The following is a 24,710-nucleotide window of genomic DNA, read 5'->3' as shown; positions in this document are numbered from 1 at the left end:
TGAGTATCGCTTAAAGAGGGCGTCCTACCATAAATCCGGAATTGTAAAATTCAAAGTGAAATTGTAAAAAAAAAATGAAAAGGAGTATTTTTATTCCCTGTGTACAATGATTAACCACACCTACATGAATTAAAATGGATTGATACCAGAAGTGGACAGTGAAATCTTTAAAATAATGATTCCAGTGATTAGAGGCCGGGTCCTCTGCAGGTTAATGAGTACAAGGCCCTACAAGGCCTACCAAGAACGGCGTATACAAATAAAGTTATTCCGAATCAGAGTCTCTCTCTACTATCTCAACAACTATTATGTCTTTGGTGAGAGGATCTTTTAGCATACTTTGAACATCAGGGGGAAGAGGCTGTGATTGTTGTACTCTTAAAAACTTGCTACTAATCACAATGTCACCTGTTACCATTTCTGTGGAATACATATAAAGTCAATGAGAATCATAAACTAAACAATCATTGAAATGATAATATACACTTCCTTCTTGATCGATACCAACAATTATAGCAAATTTAGAATGAGCCAAGAGATAAACGAATTCATACGTGTATGTGAAGTTACAAACCCTTTTGGGGGATAAATACTAATAATGATAATGCAATTTATACATGTAATAGAGCCCACGTATATCCCATCTCTGTCCTATACACATTTTCATATTTTGTCAGAAAACTGCGAGAGACCTATCACATCCCTAGTCATGTGTGTTATAGCGATATACAGTAGCCTCTACTTGGTTTATGAACAACAAACCAAATATATAATCTTACCCGGAAATCTTACCTTAAGAATTAATCTTCTCAGTATGACAGCATATCAGATATGGAACACGGGATGGAACAGTTTGGCATCAAAATGAAGTTGCGTTACATGTATTATTATATAGTTAGTGGAATTATAAATGAAAGCTTGCCTTTACGTATGTTTAACGAAAATATTAAGAGCCACACACTTGAGCCAGACACCCCCCCCCCCCCCTCTCTCTCTCTCTCTCTCCCAGAACGCGACGGGGAGTTTGATGTTTAATGTCACCCGCAACGTTCGGCATGCACGCGCATAATGGGACAGTAACTTGGACCGATTTTTGTGATAAATACGGCGAACATGTGGTTGGAAAATTGGTTATATCTCCAGAAAATGCACGTTTATGCAGCTAAATTTGGTATCAGTGTAAAGCATGAACTATACCAAAGACTGCAATGGTATTTACAGCGCAGCAATCGGCAGCAATTTGTAAAAGAAATGCTCATGAAAAAAAAAATGCTAAAACACCCCCATTGTCAAATGGTTTCGTCCAAAATTGCCTCTGAAGGGATTTTCATTTTATCTTGAAAATTTTTGATCACTTGAAACAATTATTCATCAAAAAGCACAGTGAATTAAAAATAAATTAAGCAATCTGTTTTGTTAAAACAGTGAAATATCTAAAACGTGTCATTTACACATGCGGTAGCCGTAAAGAGTCATTTTCCGGTAACATTGAATAAAAATGGGCAACTAATATTCAATTTAATGGAGAAATATTGTACGGAGGCATTCTACAGGTTCTTATCTTTGCTTAGAACATGAAAAAAACAAAATTTGTTTCATGACAAAAAAACCAGTTTTGGCGCACTTTTGCTCTCTCCTGGCCCACTGTGCGTCGGTCCTCTGGTTGCTTGCTTACAAGCATTCATGCTTTCTTAGCAATCAGGTAAAAAATCACCACCAATATAATCCCACCTGCACTGGCCATACATACTTCATATGAGAGTTTTTACTAATGCGATATAACTTTTAGCTTATCGGAGAAACTATATGCTGATTGCAATAAACCAATCGAATCATTGAATATAAAACATCTTTAATCATGCAGGTAAACGATCGAATTCAATTTGAAGAATCAAAGATGAATCGCAAGGAAATTCGTGAACAAAATATTTTACATTATAAATTTGAAAATATGTAAAATATGATTTAATATATATATATATATAATATAAACCCAAAAAAATTATCCCCTAGTTCATTAAGTTGGCAGAAACGATTCGACACTCATTTATTCACTTTTGTGTAAAAGCAAATATTGATTTGTCATAAAAATTGGTTATGGAAGAAATTGTGATGAAATATACCTGTATGAATATTAGTTATATCTTTTTACTGACCCCAATTCTTCTTCTCTTATCACTTTCATTCTTTCCTGTTCTATACTATCTTTTCTCTATAATTCTCTTGCTCTCTCTCCACCTTTTTCTCCTTCTCGTGTATTCCAATCCCACTGCTGCACTATAGGTTCTTATTTGTCAAGGCGTCAATTTACATTTTCCTCTCTCCATAAAACTAATGCGTTTATCATTCAAAACGGGTACCCATGTGGAGCGAAAACCAATGCACTAAAAAATCAAATGTTAATCAGAAACTAAATTCTTGAAGGAGTGACAACCGTTTCTAAAATAATGTTGCATTTATCACTGTATATGGTTCGACCCATGCATTCAAATTGTTGGATTCAGCTTTAGGCAAGGTTGGATATAACATTTGAAACAGGTTGTCACTCATCCAACCTTTCTATTGTTGATTTAACATTTTACTTTTAAGTGTCTCGGGGCCTTGAATCATCATTGTAATGATGATTGCTATTGTAATCATGACTGTGATTAGCGTCAGTGATTCTAATCATGTTCTAATTTGGTTTCATACGTGATAAATATTCGTCATTAGCCTTATTTTTCACTGGAATCATCATTAAAATGACGATTTTTTTAAGGGCGGTATAACATGCTCTGACTTATATGCTTCCCATGGATTGAAGGGGGGAAAGTGCATACATTATGCACGAAGCAATTCAGAATCCAATGTTTGGGGTATCTGTAAATTGCTACAAGACGCATGAGCATGGTGAAAGTGTACCACTCTCCCTTATAACGGGAGGTCATAGGTTCAATGACCGACTGAGTCATATAGTTACGTAACAGTAACTTAATAAATTGAACCTTCTACACCTTTTTGCTAGGTTTTTACTTTTAGGGATGGGGTTTACTTTCTAAAAAATAAAAATATACATGCCGAATAAAAGTTATCATCACTCAGACGGAGTATTCTCCTTGATTTTTTTTTTTTTTTTTGGGGGGGGGGTCATACACCCCCACCCCCGAAAAAGTGTCATAAAATGGGGTGGGCACGTGCAATAAGCCCCCGATAGGAGAGTGAGTGACGGAGAATGGGGAAAAGAAGGCTATAGAGGGAAAGCAAAGAGTTATCCACCTCAGGGGAGAAAGACCTAAAGAATATCAATAAGTGACTATAATGATGCCTAAAGGTGGCGGCATAACAAATACTAAAATGTGCAGAATAGCAAGCCCACCCCATATCAAACGTTTAACCGAATAAAAAGAAATATGAATCAAACAGAGATCGTCTAATTCAATTTATAACATGCAACATGATCCAATCTGTTTTCTCACCTCCCATCAGACCATGTTACCTGATTGAACTTCCAACCATTCTCGACGAGATGAAAAAAATATACAAAATATGATATAAACATGATAAAAGGGTAGAGAAAAAACTAGGGCGCATGAGAAAGGATGTACGTGTGGTCCGACGATGCACCACTTGGCGTAGCACGTTTCCCGTCAAAACACGCAGCGGTTTCCCGCCGTTATCAATCGTCTGCGTAATCAACCCCCACTTCGTGAACAGCGGTGCAAAGTCGATGGGGCGAATCAGAATAATGATGTCTAAATCGTTTTAAAATCTTATTAGACATCTATTCTTTTATCATAAAAAATACAGAAATAAAATTCGGAATAGACCAGTTCGTAGTTACTTCATGGACAATTTTGGTAAAATGACCTTTCATTTCTTTCATTATGATAGGCAGATTTCAAAGCAAGATATTACGTAAGCTTGCCTTACATAGCAGGATGAAGAAATTGAATAGACTAGAATAGCACACCAATGAACACTTTATGAAGGTATTTGTTTCATTCCTACTTTGAATGCATATCATAGCATGTTGCACAATGTACTTGGCAAACTGTGAAATACAAGTCGTTCGTGGACGCATTGTTTTTTTTGTGTGGATGTAAATGAAAACCACAATCCAAAAGAATATATGAATAATCTAGACATCAAATTTGGTGCTTATCTCATTAGATTTTAAACCACCATGTCACTTTAGTACAAATGACCTTCCTCTGATCATGCGTAGAATCAGGAATTCTTGAAATATGTTTTGTTATGTATATGTTAAAATGTGCAAAATAAACTGTAATTGTTGAAAATGGAAATAAACGAAATGAAATGAAATGAAATGAAATCCTTTGATCATGCGCAGAAAGGAACTACGAACTGGCTTATTGAGTTGAGTTGAATATTCAGTTCAAATGCTCAATCTCTCCTTTTATCCAATATATTTTGAAGAAAGGACAGAAAAGTGGAAGGCAAATAAAATGTTGGGAGACCAGTGGCGGACAATATAAAATCGCAAATACCGCAAAATTGAGCGCGAAGCGCGAGCTTAGTGGCTGGGGTGCAGGGAACCCCATTGGGAGGGGACTTCACGATCTAGAGGACGATATCCAAAATTCGATAAAGATGGGGTCTCAGCAAAATGAGTTTTATTCATTATTTTGTATACCGAGCTATATCAGAATATTAAGACAATAAACCTGAAGATTAGTGCCAAGAAAAAAAAAACAGACACCATGTTCTTGTCGGATACACATCTAACAATTCGAAGAGATGATCACGTCCTAAAAGTGAGATATGGTGCCTTCGTTTAGAAACCATGCAGGGAGGTAAACTCCACACGTTACCTCCTAAGAGGAGAACAACAAACAAAAGATTCAATTGTATGTAATAACATAAGTGGATAAACACATAATTTGATAAGTTAGACGTGTACTCTTCTCCGACTTAAAAATAGTGCACTTTAGAGAACAAAATTCGAAGAAGTACATCACATCACGGTTATACAAAATAATACTTTTAATGGTACTTTAGTCTCATAATATTATTTTAATCAATTCACTCATTCAATATCATAGTCTTCAGTAAATCATGTTTTAGCACATATTAGTTCAGTTGACGATGAAAACTTGAATCTTAGTATTAGGAGTAATCAAACAATATAAAAATGAAAAAGATTTGTTAAAGGTATCCTAAATCATATTTTTCAAAGATACAGAAAATAGTCGGTTCATTTTTTGAATGGTTGCATAATCATAGTATACTCGGCGGGTCAGGGAATTCGGTAACCGTGTTAACCCGGTCTGTTGTGAAAAGAGCCCCTCTAATTTTCCAAAGGAAGGGTCACTTATTTCAGAAATAAATTCCTTACTCTACAAATGCAAAATTGGAATGGGGGGGGGGGGGGGGGGCTTTCACAAAAAGTAGTGCTTTGCAACTATTAAACTGGATTGATAAAAAAATTATGCTGATATAACTGAATGCCACAATTCGTCAGATATTCAACCGTAAAGTAATTCAATCTTGTTAAAACCCAAGTTGATGAATAACTATTCATGGCTACTACTATTATTACAATAAGTACTGAACATACATTTAGTTTAAATGTTGGCAAATTTCATATCAGGCAAATTAATCGCAAATCAGTGACATGAATACAAAGGATAATTGGCAACCTTTTATCCGAGCCGCCACATTCCTTTCGATTTTTTAAAATCTTGATATGGATTCCAATAGAAATTAAGTTATGACATTATTAGTATAGTCAATTAGAGACTGAATATTAAAGATAATTTTTTACAGTATGACGAATTTTTATAGGTCATCAATAAAAGTAATGTACAAAACACAACAGCTGCTTTATTACCAAATGGTACGGATTAATTCGTTAATAAATCTATATTAGCAATATCCACGACCACGCTTTATACATAATAATGTCAGAAGTCACTATACAAATTCAACAGTTGAGGTCATTGAACCACACACATTTAACTAAAGAAATCTAAATATCGTTACATCTTTGTGTATGTAGAAATGTTTACATATATATATTTTGTACGAACGCCTACTTTGATTTGATTTATTGATTTCCGTTTCTTATTTGTACATAAACTGTAATCATGATAATATGATAAACAAAACATAACAATTTCAAAATGTATTACTGGACGTAATATCATATACAACGCAATTACAGATTTAAGGAACACAATTCAAGAATATAATTATTTCAGTTGATTTTTGTATCTAAAATTAAAACTGAGGGGCATGTCGAAAAAATTGTTTGTTTCATTTTTTTAACCTTGCAAAATAAATATTCACAATCATTGATAGAAAATAGTGTTACATTTCACATTTTACAATTCACAAAGCAAAATGCTGAAAATTTCATCAAAATCGGATAACAAATAACGAAGTTATTGAATTTTTAAAGTTCATCAATATTTTGTGAAAAAAGTTATATGCACATCATCGTGAATATTCATTAGGTGGGCTGATGATTTCACATCCCCAAGTTTCTTTTTCTTGTGTTATTACATGAAATCATAAAAATAATGTTTCATTTTTTTTCATACATGTGTAAATGATGTGTCTCCATTATGATGAAATAAGTTGCGGCAATAAATAAAATAATGCACTTAATCAGTTGTCAATCCATTTTTTTAAGTTCTTGGTAGAATTTTTTTGAATAAACCTGATTTCATATAATAAAATACAAAAGAACAAGTGGGGATATAACACCATCAGCCCATCTAATGAATATTCATAAAGACATGCCTAGACCTGTTTCGCCGGAACAATGCAAATCTTTAAAATTCAATAACTTCGTTATTTGTTATCCGGTTTTGATAAAATTTCCAGCAATTAGATCTGTGAATTTTACTCCATTTATTAAGAAATAAATATATCCAGCCTGGACCATCCCTTTAAAAAGAGAGCGGGCAGCAAGAACAGGTACTTTGGATAATTGCAATTGAACACTCAATATTTAAAAAGTAATTAACAAAATAGATATTAATAATAAATGTTAATCTGCCTACAATACTTTGAAAAGACATTAAAAGACAAAGTTTAGTTTACCTGTGCATGATCTATTCCATACTCATTCACCCTTATAAAAAACCTATCATAAAGCATAAAAGTATAATAGACTGATAATGAGAGAGAAGCTTGCAAGTAACATTACAACATCAACATTTAAACAAAATTTAAATTAAAAATATATTAATTATAACGCTGTAGTCATATTGATTTTCACAGAACTTTCGTTGCATCTCTGAACTTAAAAAAAAAACACACACATGGTTTTAATCTAGTGTTGACATCCACTTTGAATGGATAGGATTTATTTGTGTTAATGTGATTGTGATCTACGCTAGGAAACATCGACATATACGCAAAATGTGGGTAACAGATGGCTCAATACATGTTAGTTTTCTGAATGACATTATGTCAAGGGCAAAGTCGCTTTGAAACAGCCCGAATCAATCAATAAAATGTCTCACAATAGTGAAAGTTATAATGAAATGTTGGTATGAATAACCAAAAAGAAAAATGATTACAAATGGCCTGAAAAGGGATGACGAAATGGTATGAAAATGTTTTTCTTAACAATGATAGTATCAAAACAAAAAATACAGTTATGCACGATGCATAAAACATTTGAAATTAAAGATTAAGATACATTAATACCAGGCTCAATCGTATGCTTATATCACCTGGATATGATTCAAAGGGTCTCATTAGCACGAAGATATACCATATTATATAAAATGATAAAATACCAAAATTCGTCGTCAAAATCGATCTAGACAATAAAAGAATAATCGTGTCACATATCACAAAACCTAAAAAGATCCCATTCAATTGCAGTTTCGCACTTTTGATGATGAGTTACTGTTTACACTTCTTCAATTCAGACATGTCAAATGATGTGTTATTATCTGGCTTCAATCTGTTAATTGTGTTCACTAGAACAAGATTTTTGTTTGATTTTTTAAAAGCGCCAAACATATTAAGAGACACACAATTGCTATTTTTATTTTAAATAATAACAACTTAGATACCATTTCGTTTGCTTCATTCAGTGATATACCATGTTTAACTATTAAGTTATAACATTAATTCTGTTTGGTTTTAGCTTTTCAGGTACATACCAGCTCAAATAAAAGTAACCTACCTCAAATTCGACCTCATTATCATACGTCTAAAGAAGCACAAATATAACATTTATAATACATAATGATAAAGGTCGAAAGTTAGTTTGTGATAACAAATGGAGTAAAATTGTAACAAAAAACTGCTAAACATTAATGTAGACTTAAGGCCACCGCACACCTTACGACTGGTCTGCGACCCGATTTCAGAATAAAATGTATTAGCATTTGATGCTAATATTGAGACTTGGAATATCTTACCGTGTAATGTACTAAATCATCGTACGAATACATATGATAAAATTCGTGACTATGCTTCCATCCTTCATAGAATAAAAGCGAATTTAATATCTAGTCGTAATGACGTCATAGCAGTCGTACGATTGGCTACGATTTGAAACTAATTTGGACTTTACTCCAAAATAAGGACTTGCAATCTTTCAAAATTGTTATAATATTATTATTTCAATTAATTTTAACCTAAAATAAAATGATATGTTCCATTCACATCTTCGCAAAATGAGCAAAATGCGATTTGTTCCAAAATCGGGTCGCAGACCAGTCGTAAGGTGTGCGGTCGCCTTTAATCATCATACATAAATCAATATCATAAAAATTCATATTTCAACAATCCAAAATTGCGTTTATAGACACCAATCAATAAATCAATAAATAGTATTCTTCTCTCCAAAGTCGTCATTTTATAATGATTGAGTATATATTAGCTGCAACTGCACACACATTGTGTTGTGATTACGTATGGAACTTTGAGCCACCTGCATTGTTTCCCGCTGGACGAACCACCGGACGACTTCCCCTGCGATTCTTCGTTGGTGACTGTCGACGTCTGACGACTTCGACAATGCCATCGTAAGAGTCTGATGTTGGTACTGTCCCCCGGTACGCAGGTCATTCCCGCTGGCCACGAACACGGCTTCTTGGGGCACGTTCCGTGTTTCACCCACGATGGCCAGAACAGGGGCCCGACGTAAACCCATTCGTAGTTGACGATACAGTTTGCTTTCCACATTAGCCAAGACTCCAAGGATGCAACTTCCTGATCGGATAGATTAACCATCGACGAGTCTCGTGAGAGATTCAACGAGTTCAGCTGACGACGTAACCAGGTATTGCGAAGATTAGGAGTATTGTCGACTCCGTTTGTCGATGGCGATGTCGGTTCCGTGATTGACATCCATCGTTCATCGAGAGCGTTGCCCATCTTTCGGCGTAGTTTGCTCTCTAGAAGATCACGAGTTTCGGGTCGAGTGTAATCTCGAGGGTCTTCAAGGAGCGGTAGCGGCATGATGCGATCGCTCGGTCGGAGCACCGGGCGTGGTCGTGTCAAGAGAGAAACACTGCTTCTCGTCGTCGCTCTCTTCGCGCCGTCAATGATTACGGCAGTGACAAACATCACGAAGACCCGTATCCACATCATTGATCACAAACCAAATGTTATCGCTAGATAATCGAGATGATGTTGTCTCACTTGACGTTTAGAGGGTTATCAGCCAAGCGTCGAAAACGAACAAATGGAACATGAAACAATGCCGAATTCATATTTATCCCTGTCATCCGGATATGTTAGGTGCATGGGATTGGGTAACGGAAAAAACAACTCCACAGGTAAAAGATGAAGAAAATATTGAATGTATCATCGTCTAAGAATTCCATCCTGTGAGTTCAAGACGATCCATGAAAACAGACCCCGCTGCAAATGTTCGACTAAAATTAGTGGGTCATTTAGCGCAACACCTACGTAAAGCCGAAAGGTGACGTCTTTCACGCAGTGAGCTAGTTTGTCAGCGACCGCAAGTAAACCAGTGACGGAAATAATCACAATTACTGCCATGACCAACAATCTAATGAATGACGAAATGAAAAATTATATTGATATTCACCGCGGGTAAGGAGTATTTATATCGAGACACCGTGATTGCAGCAGACGACGTGCGCAGACCGAACGAACGAACGCGCGTTCGCCCATTTTGACATTTTGGTCCGACGTGATTCGATAAATTCATGAAGGTCTTGTAGCCATGGGGCATGAGATCCTGTCCAAATACAGTGATGATGCATCCGTTGGGGATATACGCGACTCCAATACAGGTAGGCACCATCATCCGTAACTTTGCATTGCATTCATCAATCCACCATCTCCATCATCATGATCGTCGTCATCGTCATCACAATCAGTATCATCATTGTCATCATCATCGGCATCATCATCATCGTTGTCGTCGTCCTCATCGTTATCATCATAATCATTATCAGCATCGCCATCGTCGTCTTCGTCGTCCTCATCAACATCACCATCATCATCACACCGCGCTCATTACCACTATCATCATCATTAATGATGTTGAATGAGTAGAAAAGGGGGCGAAGTCCCCAAAACCTTTACAAATGTTTCGTTATTGTTGTTGCGATGTTTTACATCATACATTTTCCTTGAATATTGTCAAATTTTACTTATTTTGCTTTATTTCACCACTGATCATCATCGAATTTCGATTGTAATCTTCTGTCATGACCACCCCAACTATTTCTCTCTCTTTCTTACTCTTCCCCTGTCTTGCTTTTTCCTCTTCAGAGCCTAACTCCCTCTGTATGTCCCCTCGCTATATGTGTGTAGAATATATAAATGTGGTCGCAATCGCATTTGGATTTTATAATGTTTATAGGATGAGTATATTGAGTAGAGTCTGAAGGATTTAGAGCTATACAATAACATGATAAACTTTTTCTCCAAACTAGCCACTCTCGACCCAGGAAGAGCTAAGACATATAGATGGCCTTGAAGTGATTGAAGATGTAGGCCTATCTCTTTTGATTTACCAATGCTTTTGTATTGTCAATATTATGCTTCTAATTGTGCTTTCACCAGAGGTCCATAGGCCTACATTCTTCTTTTTTATCTTCTCGACTCGTATGGTCTAATACAAGTTGGAGTCAGAATACGCTTTCCTGTTTGCACGAACCATCTCCTCTGTGTTATCTTCACCTCACAAGCATATACTCCTCTCTGGGGTTTTGTTTCACATTAAGTCAATAACCTAGTTTAACCCGGCACATCCTACCAACACACGACGATACCTCATGGGGAGACAGTCGGCTGGGCACGGCGCCTTGCCGGACGGGAAGTCCTCCCCGTGAACGTCTGAGCACATGGTCAAAACGTTAAGATCGCAGACATCGATGTTGCAATATGTTTCATCTTCTCCTTGTTTGCCTCCATCGAATCTTTAATAATGTTCAAGACATGACTTCTCTGTCATACCTTTATAAAGACAATTTGATTATGATAGTGTTTAAAACACTATTTCCATCTTTGTTTCTCGAAACTTTTCTTAACCACCTTTTTGTTGCTGCGTTGGTATATAGACACACATCACACCCCAAACATACATTCATATTTAAGTCTCATATATTTCATTTAAAGCAAACCATTTCATAAAATTAATGAATATGATTTAAAAAAAAACAGTACAAAGAGTCGTTTTCATTCACAAAACAATAAGCGACGAAATCACTAATGCTATACAGGAAGAGTTGATGATTATGAAGAGAACTCCTAACTGGGTGGGGGGCATGTCCCGAACATTCTCTTCTGTAATATCGTCCATCTCAAATTTGAAAGCCTAATGATAAAGTCAAAAAGACAAATTTCGTCAAACCATTTCCATTGTTTTTAGGTTAGAATTATATTTTTATTGTAAAAAGTATCTTTCTTCTTTATTATCTTTGCGTAATTTGTTAATCCGTTATACCACTTCGTCAACATATCTAAGCAGAAAGTAGGGGCGGGGATTTTTGGTACTCCGCCATTCCCGCCCCTCACGATGATATCGCTGCAATAATTTGTAAAAATTATCCAACACTAAAAATGTCAGTGAAAAGAATTGTAATACTATGTTCCTACGTGTAGATTCGTGTTTTGTTTTTTTGGCTGTGAATTCAGTATTTACAAATATGGCAATGAAAAACAATCATGAAATGACAAATAACGTATGAATGTGCTAGTAAGATAAAAAAAACAAAGAATGTGGAAATGAAATAAAAGTGCCCAATTTGACACCCCCACAGTTATGGACCTTAGAGTAGACCTGCAATGAATTGTGAGATTATCTGTACCAACCAATATTGTTTTCAACTTATCAACATTGACAAAACTCTTGTTTATGGGTGAAGGGGTTTGGGTTCAAGTGTGTGCATGTGTACAAGAGAAAGGCGAAAGAGAGAGAGAGAGAGAGGGGAGGGGAGGGGTCCATCAGCTGCTTGTCCTCACTCCGATTTTTACTATGCTCCTGGTGTACTTCCCACCCCCCCCCCCCTCTCTCTCTCTCTCGCTGGTTGGTCTCAGAGCTTTCCTCTTGAAAACCATTTCTTGTTGTTTAAAAATGTTTACGCCTTTTTTTCTCTCTCTTTTATTCTTCTTTTTGTGTTTCATGATTTATGTTTTTAATCATATAAATCCTTTGTAAATATTGTGATTTTCGATGATTTCTTTCAATGAAACTTCAATAAAAAAAACCTTGACAAAACTCTGTCAAGGAGATTCCATATAAAGGACATCGGAAAAGCACCATCATGGGTTTATCGATTTTTCGCTCCCCATCCTATAGATCAATATTTCCTTCTTTCAAAGGGCCGTCCAATCTCTCACTGTATCTTAAATACATTGATTCTTTCTCAGCAGACAATTGCGTTTCCAAACAGTCGATATAGAATGGAGTTAAAGAGTGGGTTTGAAAAAGGGAGCCCGAGAAGGTGAATAATTTTATTGTCTGATGTTGTCTGACTGGAGATAAAGGATAAATAAAGGAATATCGATGTCTGATTCAATACTGGGGGTGTCGATGCTGCTTGTTACGGGGGTGAGGTGTTTGTAGAGCCACATCCGACATTTTCACGACATCGGTTTTTTTTCTTCATACCAGTCGGTGACATTTGAGGGAATGCTTGAACATTATGGCTCAGCTGAAGAAGGGGATACAGATGACGATTTGAAGCAAGTGCTCATAAGAATGGATGTTGTTCCCCGGAATGAGAAATGTAATAGTAAAGAATAAAACAGATATCGTTCGGAATAAAGATGGAGAGATGATATAGCAAATTATGGAAATTGATATATAATCACACTTATATTGGATTAACTCTTCACTGAGAAAAACTGCTAAAGTAAATGACTTCATGAATTAGCATAAAGATAATACTTACATGATAATTAATAAGAATGCATCAATTAATAAGCAAATAAATGAATGGATGAATATTTGAATAAATAAAAACACCAATAATGAAATGAATACATGAATAAGCGCGTCCATAACTAATAGAATTGTCGCCAATGATAAAAAAGTTATCTAAACAACATAAGATATTACTAAATCTATACTCGTGATGTAATTAGAGATAATATTGATATCAAAGATCAACGGTGTATCAGAATAATCCAGGTAATTAAGCATGAATAAGAAAACAATAATTGCTTTATCAATAACACTATAACAGAATTAAAAAGATTAAGATCACATCTACAACAGAATCATACTGCATATTGGAAATCAACAATAAATGCATCCATTCCCTTGCCTTGAATAGAAGATCGACTCGATAATATTTCAATTAAAATCCATCGAACCGGCAACATAGATTATGGAAGTAGGAGTTTCAATATGTACAATTGTGGCCCGTGAGCTCGTATTGAACACGAAATGGGGGATATGGACCCACTCGAAGTTCGTTAATCAATATGGTTCTCATGGCATCGGATCTGATCTTTTGTTAGACCCGCGACCCCCTCCCCTTAGGATAGGGAGCGTCTTTGTACAGACGACCAAATCGAACCAGCACTCAACGAGTGAGTCTACACGCGGGTGACGAAGCCGCACTGCAGGGAAGCCGGTCTATTACCAATTATAGCAAAGACTGAAGAACTTCAATGAACAGAGTAAAGATAAATAACCCAAATAGGGCTAACAACACAAAAGTCCATCAAAAGTATACCAATAATGTGTGGAATGCTTTTTAATAATTGTTGACTGTGCTACGCATCGGTACTGGAGGTTTAAGGCAAACTACTTGCTGAGGAAGATCTTGACTTTTGATCGGATCCTATTGTTTTATCACGAGCGTTGCCCGCGCAAATACCAGGAGGTGATAATTAATGGATTAAGCGATGGAGACCTTCTTGTAACAACATTCAAACATCAAACTATCTTATCTTCTCATTTCAGCAACGTAAAAACTTTGTTCAGTGCTGATAATCCGAATCGTGTCACAGTAGGCCTATAGAACTGTGTTGCCATGACTAGGCTTTTCTATACTGGGTGAATTCAATTACGACATTCCATAAACTATTATATTTGTGCATTAGAATATTTTGAACTGAACTTCACAAAGGATAAACAACTTGAGCGTGGTATCTATGCAACTGGAAGCGAAGATAATTGTACATTTGATAAATATGGCATTTATACACTTGACGAACATGAAGGGAATTCCATAAAACCTATTTGAGGATTTGTAGATATTAACGATTGCCGGCTCGAGGGAACATAACTTGGTAGTTACTTCATATCAAACGTGAATATCATTCGGGTAATTTCTTTGGAAAGTGGTAAGGTTTGACACCATCATTCCTCTAAGCCTGAATCCATACTTGGATTTTCACCATGGGTGCTACTTATAATACGTGATGCCATTCTCTACAAAACATTGTATTACAGGCCGTAGATTAGTTCAAGATATACATACAATATCCAAGAGAGACCATACTCCGGAGGCAACCAAAACACTTCGGAATATTCGCAGCTACACAGAGAACGACTTGCGAACCTTCATTCGCCGCCGGAAAATAATGCATGAGGATGAATATTATCTAATGGGACCTATCCCAACAGATCTTGAACTCCAAGAAAAAGCTCGATCATTTGGTATCAAACCACCTACTATCCAACTCTACGCACGTTACGCCAAGACTGCTGATGGGTTAGCCGAATCAGACTCGACTAGATATGATCCTATGCCGAGTAACAATTTGACGAGAATCGAAAACACGACGAACGTCGGGACGCTGTCGACTACCACCATGAAATCGAAACCGATGTTGCCCAGGATTCCGATCATCAAGCATTCTTTCCAAGGGAGCATTCCCAGCGTCATGAGGTCGGACACGACATCGACAATGCTTCCAGAATGTATCACAGCTTTGTCACCGAGAATGAAGTCCTCATCGGTGGACATCAGCAAATTGGAGAGCAGATTGCTCCCACCGACGAAACCGTCGTCGAATAACCAGACGGAGACGAAATCAGAGAAACGACCGGTAACCAGGCGGGAGCAAGCCAAGCGGGGTTTACGGGTGATCGTCTCGCCGAACTCAAGAGCGGACTTGAAATCGCGTCCAGGAGAATACTACGGACGTCGGTATCCGTTGGTCATTCTGGACGGTAAAAAGGGAAACCCTGATGCTTCTAACGCCGGACGCAAATTGAACATGACTTTGAGAAGCAGTCTTCCAGCTATCTCGAATACCAACACGGAGGCGTCGACCAGTGAAAAGGTTTCGACCCGTGTTGCAAAGTCAGACACCATCGCTGTCGAACAGGCGATTGAACTGAGTGCGGCCAGAATCAAGCCCGTCCATCTGAACATCTCTGAGTGGTTTCCTGAACTTGCTTGCCAACCTAAGAAATTACATACAAAGTCTTCGGAAGAAACCAAACGACATGCCTTAGACACGACGTCAACAATGGCAAAATGATCGAGGTTGGAGCAGAAACTGCATATGAATTTAAGTGTACACGTATACACCATGGGATTTTGTGCCTTAATTATTTGTCAATGAATTTACCCGTCTTATAGATACCAGGCTGGTGTTAAATTAACACCGGCGTTTTTGCAGTTTTGAAAGAATTATTTCAAAATATAACATGCACTACAGAAGAAGTTATCGAAGTCTCATGATTTACAATGAAATAATTCTTTCTGAAAAAAATATTACCTTAATTTCACTAGCGAGCATCCCCTTTAGAAATCGTTCCCAGACCCCCGACAACGCTTTATGCTGTGATAACAGCTCATTTCAACATTTCTAATATATATAAGATGGCACAAACTCATTCAAAATGCATCCACAAAAGCACCTCAGTGTAAATGGCCATTCTTAAATGCACCGAGTGTGACTCCTCAAAGTGTCTAAAGATTTGTGAATATTTTGCATCCTGTGTAAATGAAACTCTGGATTAATCTATTAATTTGTATAAAAATCATGGATTTTATCCTTCTTTGTGTGCACACATTTTCATTTTTAAACTTGCCATCAGGTTTTAAGGATTAGGGTTTGGTTTTACGTTACAGCTCTGAATTTGATCTTAATATCAACAAAATCGATTGGCGCATGAGCATCATGCAATCGAATATTGAAAAATAGATTCCTTCAAGATGTCATTTTGTTTTCTTCAATGGCACAATAATTTTTTTTTTTTCGAAAATGAAATTAAGGAGCGTTTGCAACCTGTTATGTATTGTTTTATAATGGAATTATCATAGATGGTATACGACTTCCTTTTAATATGTTTTAATATTTTGCTTAAGTGAATAGATACAGGTCTTTCGTGCACAAAATCAATTTTGCGTGAGTAAAATCATAATAACATTATCTCTTCTGAACAGTTTTTTTTATTTTTATGTCAGTATTTTACATTGTTCCGATCAATAACAATAACGAAAACATGCAATCTGCACTACAAAATGACCAAAGATTGCATGAATGATATTTCATATTTTAATTCTATTTTTGACATGACTTATTTTCTCACACTCTAAAGAAGGGATTGGTCACAATAACTATTTTCTTGCTTCTATTTTGTCCGACGGATAAAATTGGTCAAAATCAACTGAATCCCTGATAGCTTTAACCAATGATTTGATTGATTTGACCATTATTAACAGACATAACTATGTTAACCAAGAGACTGGTCAAGTTGACCAATCCTTTTTAGAGTATAAAATCTTAATTTTGACTATAATTCCATCAGTTTTTGTCTGTTGTGATACCCCCCCCCCAATCATGGATCCTATTATCGACGTCATGATAGAAAATAATAATCAGTAGTATTATGTGTATAATCTTGGTATATCCTTAAATTTACTCCCCCAAAAGACCACTGACTCGCGACACGCATCAATATGTTTTTATTTTTAATGATTTCTACTCTAATCAACAAAAACGACTTGCAAACATACATTGAATTCAGTGCCAATAGCCATCAAATAGATTGATTGGAGAGAATGTGTAGAAGAGAGAACAAGTCATACAAGTGGTTGTTAGCGTGCAAAAATGTGAAATAAATATTGTGGAATGTGAATATGATGAACATTTGAAGAAAAATGAAAGATTCGTTCATTTTGAAAAGATTTACTGTTATTTGTAAAGGAGGCCTTTGGGTCCTGAATGGACTACACTGTTTTTAAATAAAACTGATGAATAAATAAGGATGGAATTTAAATGGGTAAGCAGCGAAGTCATGTCTGTATTATTTATCTCTGATCGTGACATTATCTAAATATATTAATTAAAAACAACATGTAATTAACTCTCTGAAAACCAACACAAATATTGTTTAATTTTATTATCAATTCAAATTCTATATCTATGCAGAAATTGTATATTAGTAAATAAATCTCGTCATGTTTATAACTGTAATTTGTACATGTATGTTGTTATTTACTAAAATGATTTAATAATGCGACATCCCCCTCCCCCTATTTCGCATTTTACGTTCAGCGAAAAATCGTTTATACTAACAAAGAACAACTGAATGTATTTCCTTTTGAAAAATAGATTTGGTTTATTTCCACAAAAAAGGGAGAATAAAATCATGATAGTATACAAAAGTTGTCACAAATAATGTAGCAAATATGATTTTAAAAAGTAAAATACGAAATAAAGGATAAAAATAAAACGGCGGGGTGTGAAAAGGGGGAAAACACCTTATACACATTTTCATACATTGTTGTACAATTTGGTTACTAGCTTGCGACTCACGCTTGTTTCGTTTCAAATAATATGTAATTGAGTAGCGCGCTCGCTCGATTAGCTTGCAGCAAACTTGCAACTAACTTGATAATTTTATGACAATCTTGTCACTATCTAGCCCTCAATAAACAAACTAACTTGTTTTACTATAAGATAGTATACTAGCTAGTCACATTGCAAGATTGCTGCCAGCTCAGTAATTTAATTGAGCAAGCGAGCGTGCAACTCATTTACATATTTGGAACGAACTAGCTAACCGCAAGCTGGTTATTGTGTTCCAAGCTAGTTAAAAGGTGGCAGCTAGATTGCAGCACGCTTATTTTCTGAAAAAGACGCTCAATAAGATTGTGACAAGCTAGTAACTAGCTAGCGACAAGCTTCATTTTGTAAAAGGGTTAATAGGGAGGAAGGTTGTCCTTCTTTCTCTTTCTCCCCTCTATTTCTCTTTCACTCTTCTTCCCGTTCGCTCCCTTCTCTCTCTCTCTCTCTCACTTCATTTTACCCAATCCTTTCTTTCCCCTTTTCCCTTATGATATCAAGGCCACAGTCACACTAACGAGACCGACTCCAAGACTAAGAATTATATTTAGATACCGGAGCTGGTGAACTTTCCAACTGTCTTCCACCGTGAGCTGATACAAGTATCCCATCAGCCCCTGCCCTTGCTGCATCGGAAGCAGATTCAGCTGTATCAGTAAAAAAAAAAAGGAAGAAGAAGATATAATATATTGTGAGAACGTCAATTGGCTTATGAACTTACAATATTATATCGATAGCTCATAAGCCTCAAATCACAAAAAAAAAACTCATAAGCTACAAATCACAAAAAATAACAACAACAACAGTGCAAGTTGTATGCCTTTTCCATTGCTAGCCAGCTGAACAATTTGCATAAAACTCTCCCATTAGATGGTTTCTTATTCTTTTCCTGCTTCTAATTACATGCATTCTAATGTGTGTGAACAAGGAGAAGATTTTTGAAAAAAAAAAATCAAAGTGAAATTGCTTTGCATCAAATTACCTCTGTTTATTGTTTTCGCGAAGAAGTGATGGTTCATGATATTGTGTCTATAAATTATGTTTGCTGATTGATTGTTTTACCTGTGAGTATGCCTTTGCAGACAATTGGCAAGGAAGTGATTTTCTTCATCCATCGTATTTCTTCCCATGTAGCTTTTGAGTTGTATTGCTGCTCATCCACGTATACTTGTAGTGGTTTGTCAAGTTACACTGATCCGCAACACGAGCTGAGGGAATATCAACATCATAGACTGGCATGCTTCATATGAAAAAAAAAAAAGGTAATTGATAATGGTACCAACAATCCCACGAACTGAAATATTGAAATATTTAGAAATTCAGATAATTGAAATCGTCGATTTTTAATTCTTAACGACGGCCTACGATGTTGAATCCCAAGATGCACTAATCAAAACAATTATTTTGGCGTAAGAATTAAATGATTGTTGAGAACTTAGAAAAGTGTCAATCGGTCTCATGCTAACGCACTTAACATGATCAATAAACTTTTCGGGCAGAAGTTGGTGAATAAATCAAAGTTAAAACACCCCTTTGAAATCAGTTTTGACCAAACTTGTTTCGTTGAGAGTTATTATATTTTGAAACAGGGGAAGACATACCATTCTATTTGTATTGGAACAGGAAATCAAGTGAGTATAGAGGGCGCTAGGAAGGAAATATCAACCATGATTGAGGGGAGAAATACAATTGAGAAACTTGTAAGGTGAAATTAAAGCCTATATAGGATATAAAATAAATGTGTTCTGACCAGGGAAGTAAAATCAATGATAAGTAAATCCAGAGATAGATGGATATGTATAATTGGGGTGCATCTCTCTCACTCTCTCATCATCTCCCTTTCTCTCGCCACCCTCTCTCTCTTAACCCTTTGAGTACATCAAACATCAACATACCGATGGAGGGGATCGGTCACTTCATATAAAAGTTCATCCACAGCCCCATCTACACCCGGCACCGGAGAATCCACCGTCAATCCGAGTTTATCTGCTTTACGGATGGTATATTCCGTGAGCTGACGATCTGCGAAGGGATAGATGTTCATCCATCTGAGTCCCTCGGGTGCTGCACCGGAGACGTCCTCCATGGAACAGGTTGCATCGCAAGAGAGTATCATCAAGGCTTTTGCAGCTTCAGCTCCTGAAAATGAAATGAAAAAAACAAGAACAAAAACATCTACTTGCGGGCGGCGGTATGATGATGATGATGGTGGGGGGGGGGGGGGCATAGGCCAGTCAAATGTATTCCTGTACACATGCGTGACTCACCAAATAATTTCCGAACACCCCCTAAACGAGTTTTTCTCTGTATGCAAAATAACCCCCTAAACAAGTTTTTTTCGCGGGCTTCATTTACACATTTTTGGCCCCTAAATAAGTTGTCGCCAGAATATTACCCCTAAAAAAAAGCTTTGGAAAAAACATACCCTAAATACGTTTGACTCCGCGATTGACCAGTCTTTCAAAACCCATTTTGAAAATTTGTGTTTTTGATACCCGTAACGAGTGCACGCACGGCTCGCGTCCAAAACTGAAAAACACCAATTAACGCGTTTTTGTGTCACGCATGTGTACAGCAATATATTTGACTGACCTCCGGGGGGGGGGGGGGGGGGCAAGATGACTTATAAGTGACGTCATGTTTTCTCCATTTGAGTATAGTGATATCAAATATTCACGATACTCGAAATATAACAAGGGGGGTGGTCGCCACTGCTGTATGTGACACCGACCCTGCTGCACCTACCACACTCACTTTCCACCTTGAACAACAAAAAAAGGAAAACATATTTTCAGTCGAGGACTCCTACAAATTATAATTATGGATTTTTAAAGACATTTAACGCTAATTAATGTCGAGGGATAATATCCCGATTATATGTCTAGAATGGCAGTTTCGGTGCAATTCCCATTCAAACTCTTCGAAGATAGGGGATATTCATTTCAAATTTTAACTAAAACACCAGGGGCCCGTTGCATAAAACTTTTTACCTGAGAAAACTCGGGTTGTTTTTACCGGAGTTTTGGTCCTGTGTTAAAGTCAATGGCAGAAATCAGACTAACCTTAGTTTTCAGTTTTTACCAGAGTTTTCTCTGGTAAAAAGTTTCATGCAACAGGCCCCAGGAGTCATTTGTCGGTGTTCAATAATTGTATATCAACTTACAAACTTAAAGTAACAAATCAGAAATGTGACATCGATATTTAAATATGGCAATAAATTATTATATACCTTTAGCTGTGGCTCTTTCAGCATCCGGATGAGCAAAGTAATGAGAAGCTGTAGGTGATATGCATATGGGATAGGGAATTGACTGACCAAGCACTGTTGTTGCTAGGCAACGCTTTGAAACATCCTGGAGAACTCGGCTTCTTATCCGGTATCTGTTGATCAGATGGAAGCATTCATCGACCGGTATTTATCATCAATATTTTATCTAAACACGCATTATCATCATTTCTAAAATCTACCAAGTAAATTTTCTAGGTCAAGATCAGGCTATAGCGATATACTGGACATTTAGGCTGGCAGAAATTATACGAACGCTTAACATTAGTGTATTGATGGGGGGGGGGGGCTTAGATCCATGGAACACCCCCCAAAAAAAATGTTCTACGACCGAGAAAATAAAAGGCAGATAAAGAAAGATAAGGAAAGGCAAAAAATGTAAAATGCGATTTTATTTTCTAAAAACAGTATGTATTGTAAAAATTTATGACGAAATGTGCTTTTCTTAAAATGTCAAAAAATTTGCTCGCGCTCGCAAATTTTTAGAAACCTTGCCCTCTTCACCATGTCTGGCCCTCTCAAAATGTTTGGCTCATTACGCCACTGGCGCTAAGTCCGTTGTATTTTTTTTCTTTTGACATTTATGATGCTTTTCAAAGTCCATTTTTATAATATTCAATTCAATTCAATTCAATTTTGCATTTATTTCATTCTCGATAAAAACAATTATAAAGCAAGGTATGAGAAACAATATATTTACAAGCAAGAGTAAAAATGAAAATGAAATGGGGAACTGCATAAATAAAAGCCTAGTGGCCTTGTGTAAGCGCAGTTCCCAAAACATTAATAACATGACATGGTATAGAGAAACAATAAGATAAAGAATTAAACATGATGTATAAACAAGAAAAACAAAACATAAAAAGGTGTCAATCTACAAGACAAAAATAACTATACATATTTAAGATATAGGAACTGCTTCAATCTTTTTTTGAATGACCTAACAGACTTGCTTTCAATTACATCTCTAGGGGTGGAGTTCCAAATTACAGGGAAATTATGTCTTACACATTTCATTACGTTATTTGTTTTAACTGGCCATAGGTGAAATGAATCGTTAAAACGAGTATTGTGATTATGTATCCGGTGATTAAGGGTAAACATTTTATGGATATTAAGAGGTAGTTTATTCTGGAAATAAAAGAAACCAATTAATGCAATAGAAAAACAATACAAATCATAAATATTAAGAGACTTTATTTTCCGAAATATAATCCACTATGTCGTAGCAAATGTATGGATATAACTGGAATAATGAAATAGACGTCGCGCAATATATGTTAGTCGTAAACAAGCTCCCGCCCATATCAAGATGATGCAACAACGTGAAATCCGTTCTCTCAACTATAAAAGAGATATGTACGATATTCTATGTTTGGTATATTAAGCCTATCGTCTACAACTAAAACAAATATTTTATAAGGATTATTTTGTTAGTTTGTTTTCATTACTGATTTTAACTAACACAATACATAATCTAATTGTGTTTACACATGCAATATACAAAAATAATCCTTAATAATACAATATATAGTCATAACATAATCATACAAAATAACGATGTGAGCATAAACTTCACTTTTTAATAATAATTAGAAAAATCAATTCAACGTTAACGTTTGAAGAGCGACAAAACGCTGGTTTCAGTACACTTTCTATGTCAGGTAATTTTCGGATAATATCGCTTTGGGAACTTTTACATAAAATCTAGATAAACTAAATTTGAGAGTGAACCGTAGCGGAATACTCTCCTCGAGTTGGTATTATGAATAAAAGTTTGTAATTCGACCTACCTCGAAAATGCCTGGATGCTATCATGAAAACACCATTTTCTTTCCCTTCCAAAGTTGATATATTCCCATGCAGTTTTATCGAGTGTTTTTTTTAGCCTGATGCTCATAGTCAAATAGAGAACATAGCCCCATGTTTGCTTGAGTTTTTGCATAGAGATAATACCAGTAAGTATGAACTTTGAACCTATTCAACCAATGACTTCCTGTGAATACATGACAAGATGTGTGTCCTTGGCCCATGAATTCAGAAAAGAATATACATATATATATATATATATATTTTGTGACGGAGTATTATAATAGGCTACTCCTATAGTGACCACGAGAAAGAGAGAGGGGGAGGGAAAGAGGGAGATGGGGAGAGGGGGGAGTTGGGTCAGGGAGATTAAGAAGCGGCGGGGCAGGACATTATAGACCGATAGAATGGGGGTTTCGTGGGGGTGGGGCTTAGAGAAAGAGGGGAGAGAAGTCAGACGGCGGGAAAAGCTGGTACAGATAAATATGAAAATGGCAGGGCGTATATAATTATTATTCGTTCTTCTAAAAGAAAACTCTGTACATTAAAAATTTTAGCATCCTTGTATTAACATTAAATTGCTTTATCAGCTTAAAAAAAACCCTTAGGAAACAGGTTGCAAACAAGCTTCAATCTTTTGTATATGTTCCACCAATAATGACTTTCTTATGAATCAATGAGGTTAGGCACAGGTGGGGCCGGGGTATTTTGATAAGGGGAGGGGCAACATGTCCAAAAATACGTATTTTTCTGTAATTGAATACCTCGAGTTCTTACACTTTCTGAAAAATAAAAACAATCAAGTAATTTTCCAGGAATTTCCACGACTATAATGAAGAATTCTATAGGAGAGTTTCATCAACATCACTTTTTTTTGTCCAAGATTTCTCAGATTTGACAACTTTCCTTGATTTTATTGGCTGAAAGCACAGCTCCGATGGTAAATATTGGATAAAACGTCCGACGCATCCCTCATAAAACGCTCCCAGGAAAATGTTGTGAAAACTACTAACATTGTGAGTTAAAATCTGATTTTTTTTTTTGGGGGGGGGAGCATATTTTGAAATTTTAGGACTTTCCAGGACTTATTTTGAAATTCAATGGCTTTTCTGGCCTGGAAAATGAAAACGGAAAAGTCATGGACTTCAAAGTTCAAGGACCCATACATTACACGATTCACATCTCTCTTTGACACTCTTCTTTCTTCCTTCCACTTTTTACCTCCTCGTGATTATTTTTCCTCCCATTACTTGAAATTCATAGGCCCATATTCTGAAGTCGGGTTTAACCTAGACCATGGTCCAACTCTGCTAAAATCATGGTAAGCCAAACGTTTCAAAATTTTGTTTACAGTGAATGCTTCTCATGTTTACTGTGCTCTTTAATAATTATTTAATGGTGAAGACAA

At 36.2% G+C, this 24,710-nt stretch overlaps 2 protein-coding genes across 3 annotated transcripts; both read right to left on the bottom strand.

The window, feature by feature from the left end:
• Window positions 1-8,771: 8,771 nt before the first annotated feature.
• Window positions 8,772-9,647, bottom strand: LOC129270458 (noggin-2-like). The gene has a single exon (XM_054907838.2). It carries the CDS (start codon window positions 9,559-9,561, stop codon window positions 8,845-8,847), a length of 717 nt encoding a protein of 238 aa, XP_054763813.2. The 5' UTR covers window positions 9,562-9,647; the 3' UTR covers window positions 8,772-8,844.
• Window positions 9,648-16,615: 6,968 nt separating this feature from the next.
• Window positions 16,616-23,519, bottom strand: LOC135155716 (2-Hydroxyacid oxidase 2-like). Of its 2 annotated transcripts, none has more exons than XR_010294904.1 (5): window positions 23,287-23,519; window positions 21,437-21,588; window positions 20,103-20,346; window positions 19,270-19,415; window positions 16,616-18,854 (listed from the first exon to the last, which is right to left on the bottom strand). XR_010294904.1 is itself a non-coding variant. In XM_064105765.1 (5 exons), the coding sequence occupies exons 1-4, from the start codon at window positions 23,436-23,438 to the stop codon at window positions 19,315-19,317; spliced, it is 681 nt and encodes a 226-aa protein (XP_063961835.1). In that variant the 5' UTR covers window positions 23,439-23,519; the 3' UTR covers window positions 16,616-18,854; window positions 19,270-19,314. The 2 variants fall into 2 exon arrangements, 1 of the variants encoding a protein (XP_063961835.1); XM_064105765.1 differs by having other exon boundaries at window positions 19,270-19,447.
• Between the last annotated feature and the right edge of the window lie 1,191 nt (window positions 23,520-24,710).

This window comes from Lytechinus pictus, chromosome 10 (genome assembly GCF_037042905.1).
Source record: "Lytechinus pictus isolate F3 Inbred chromosome 10, Lp3.0, whole genome shotgun sequence".
Classification (NCBI taxonomy): domain Eukaryota; kingdom Metazoa; phylum Echinodermata; class Echinoidea; order Temnopleuroida; family Toxopneustidae; genus Lytechinus; species Lytechinus pictus.
This window is presented reverse-complemented; position numbering and strand designations above follow the sequence as displayed.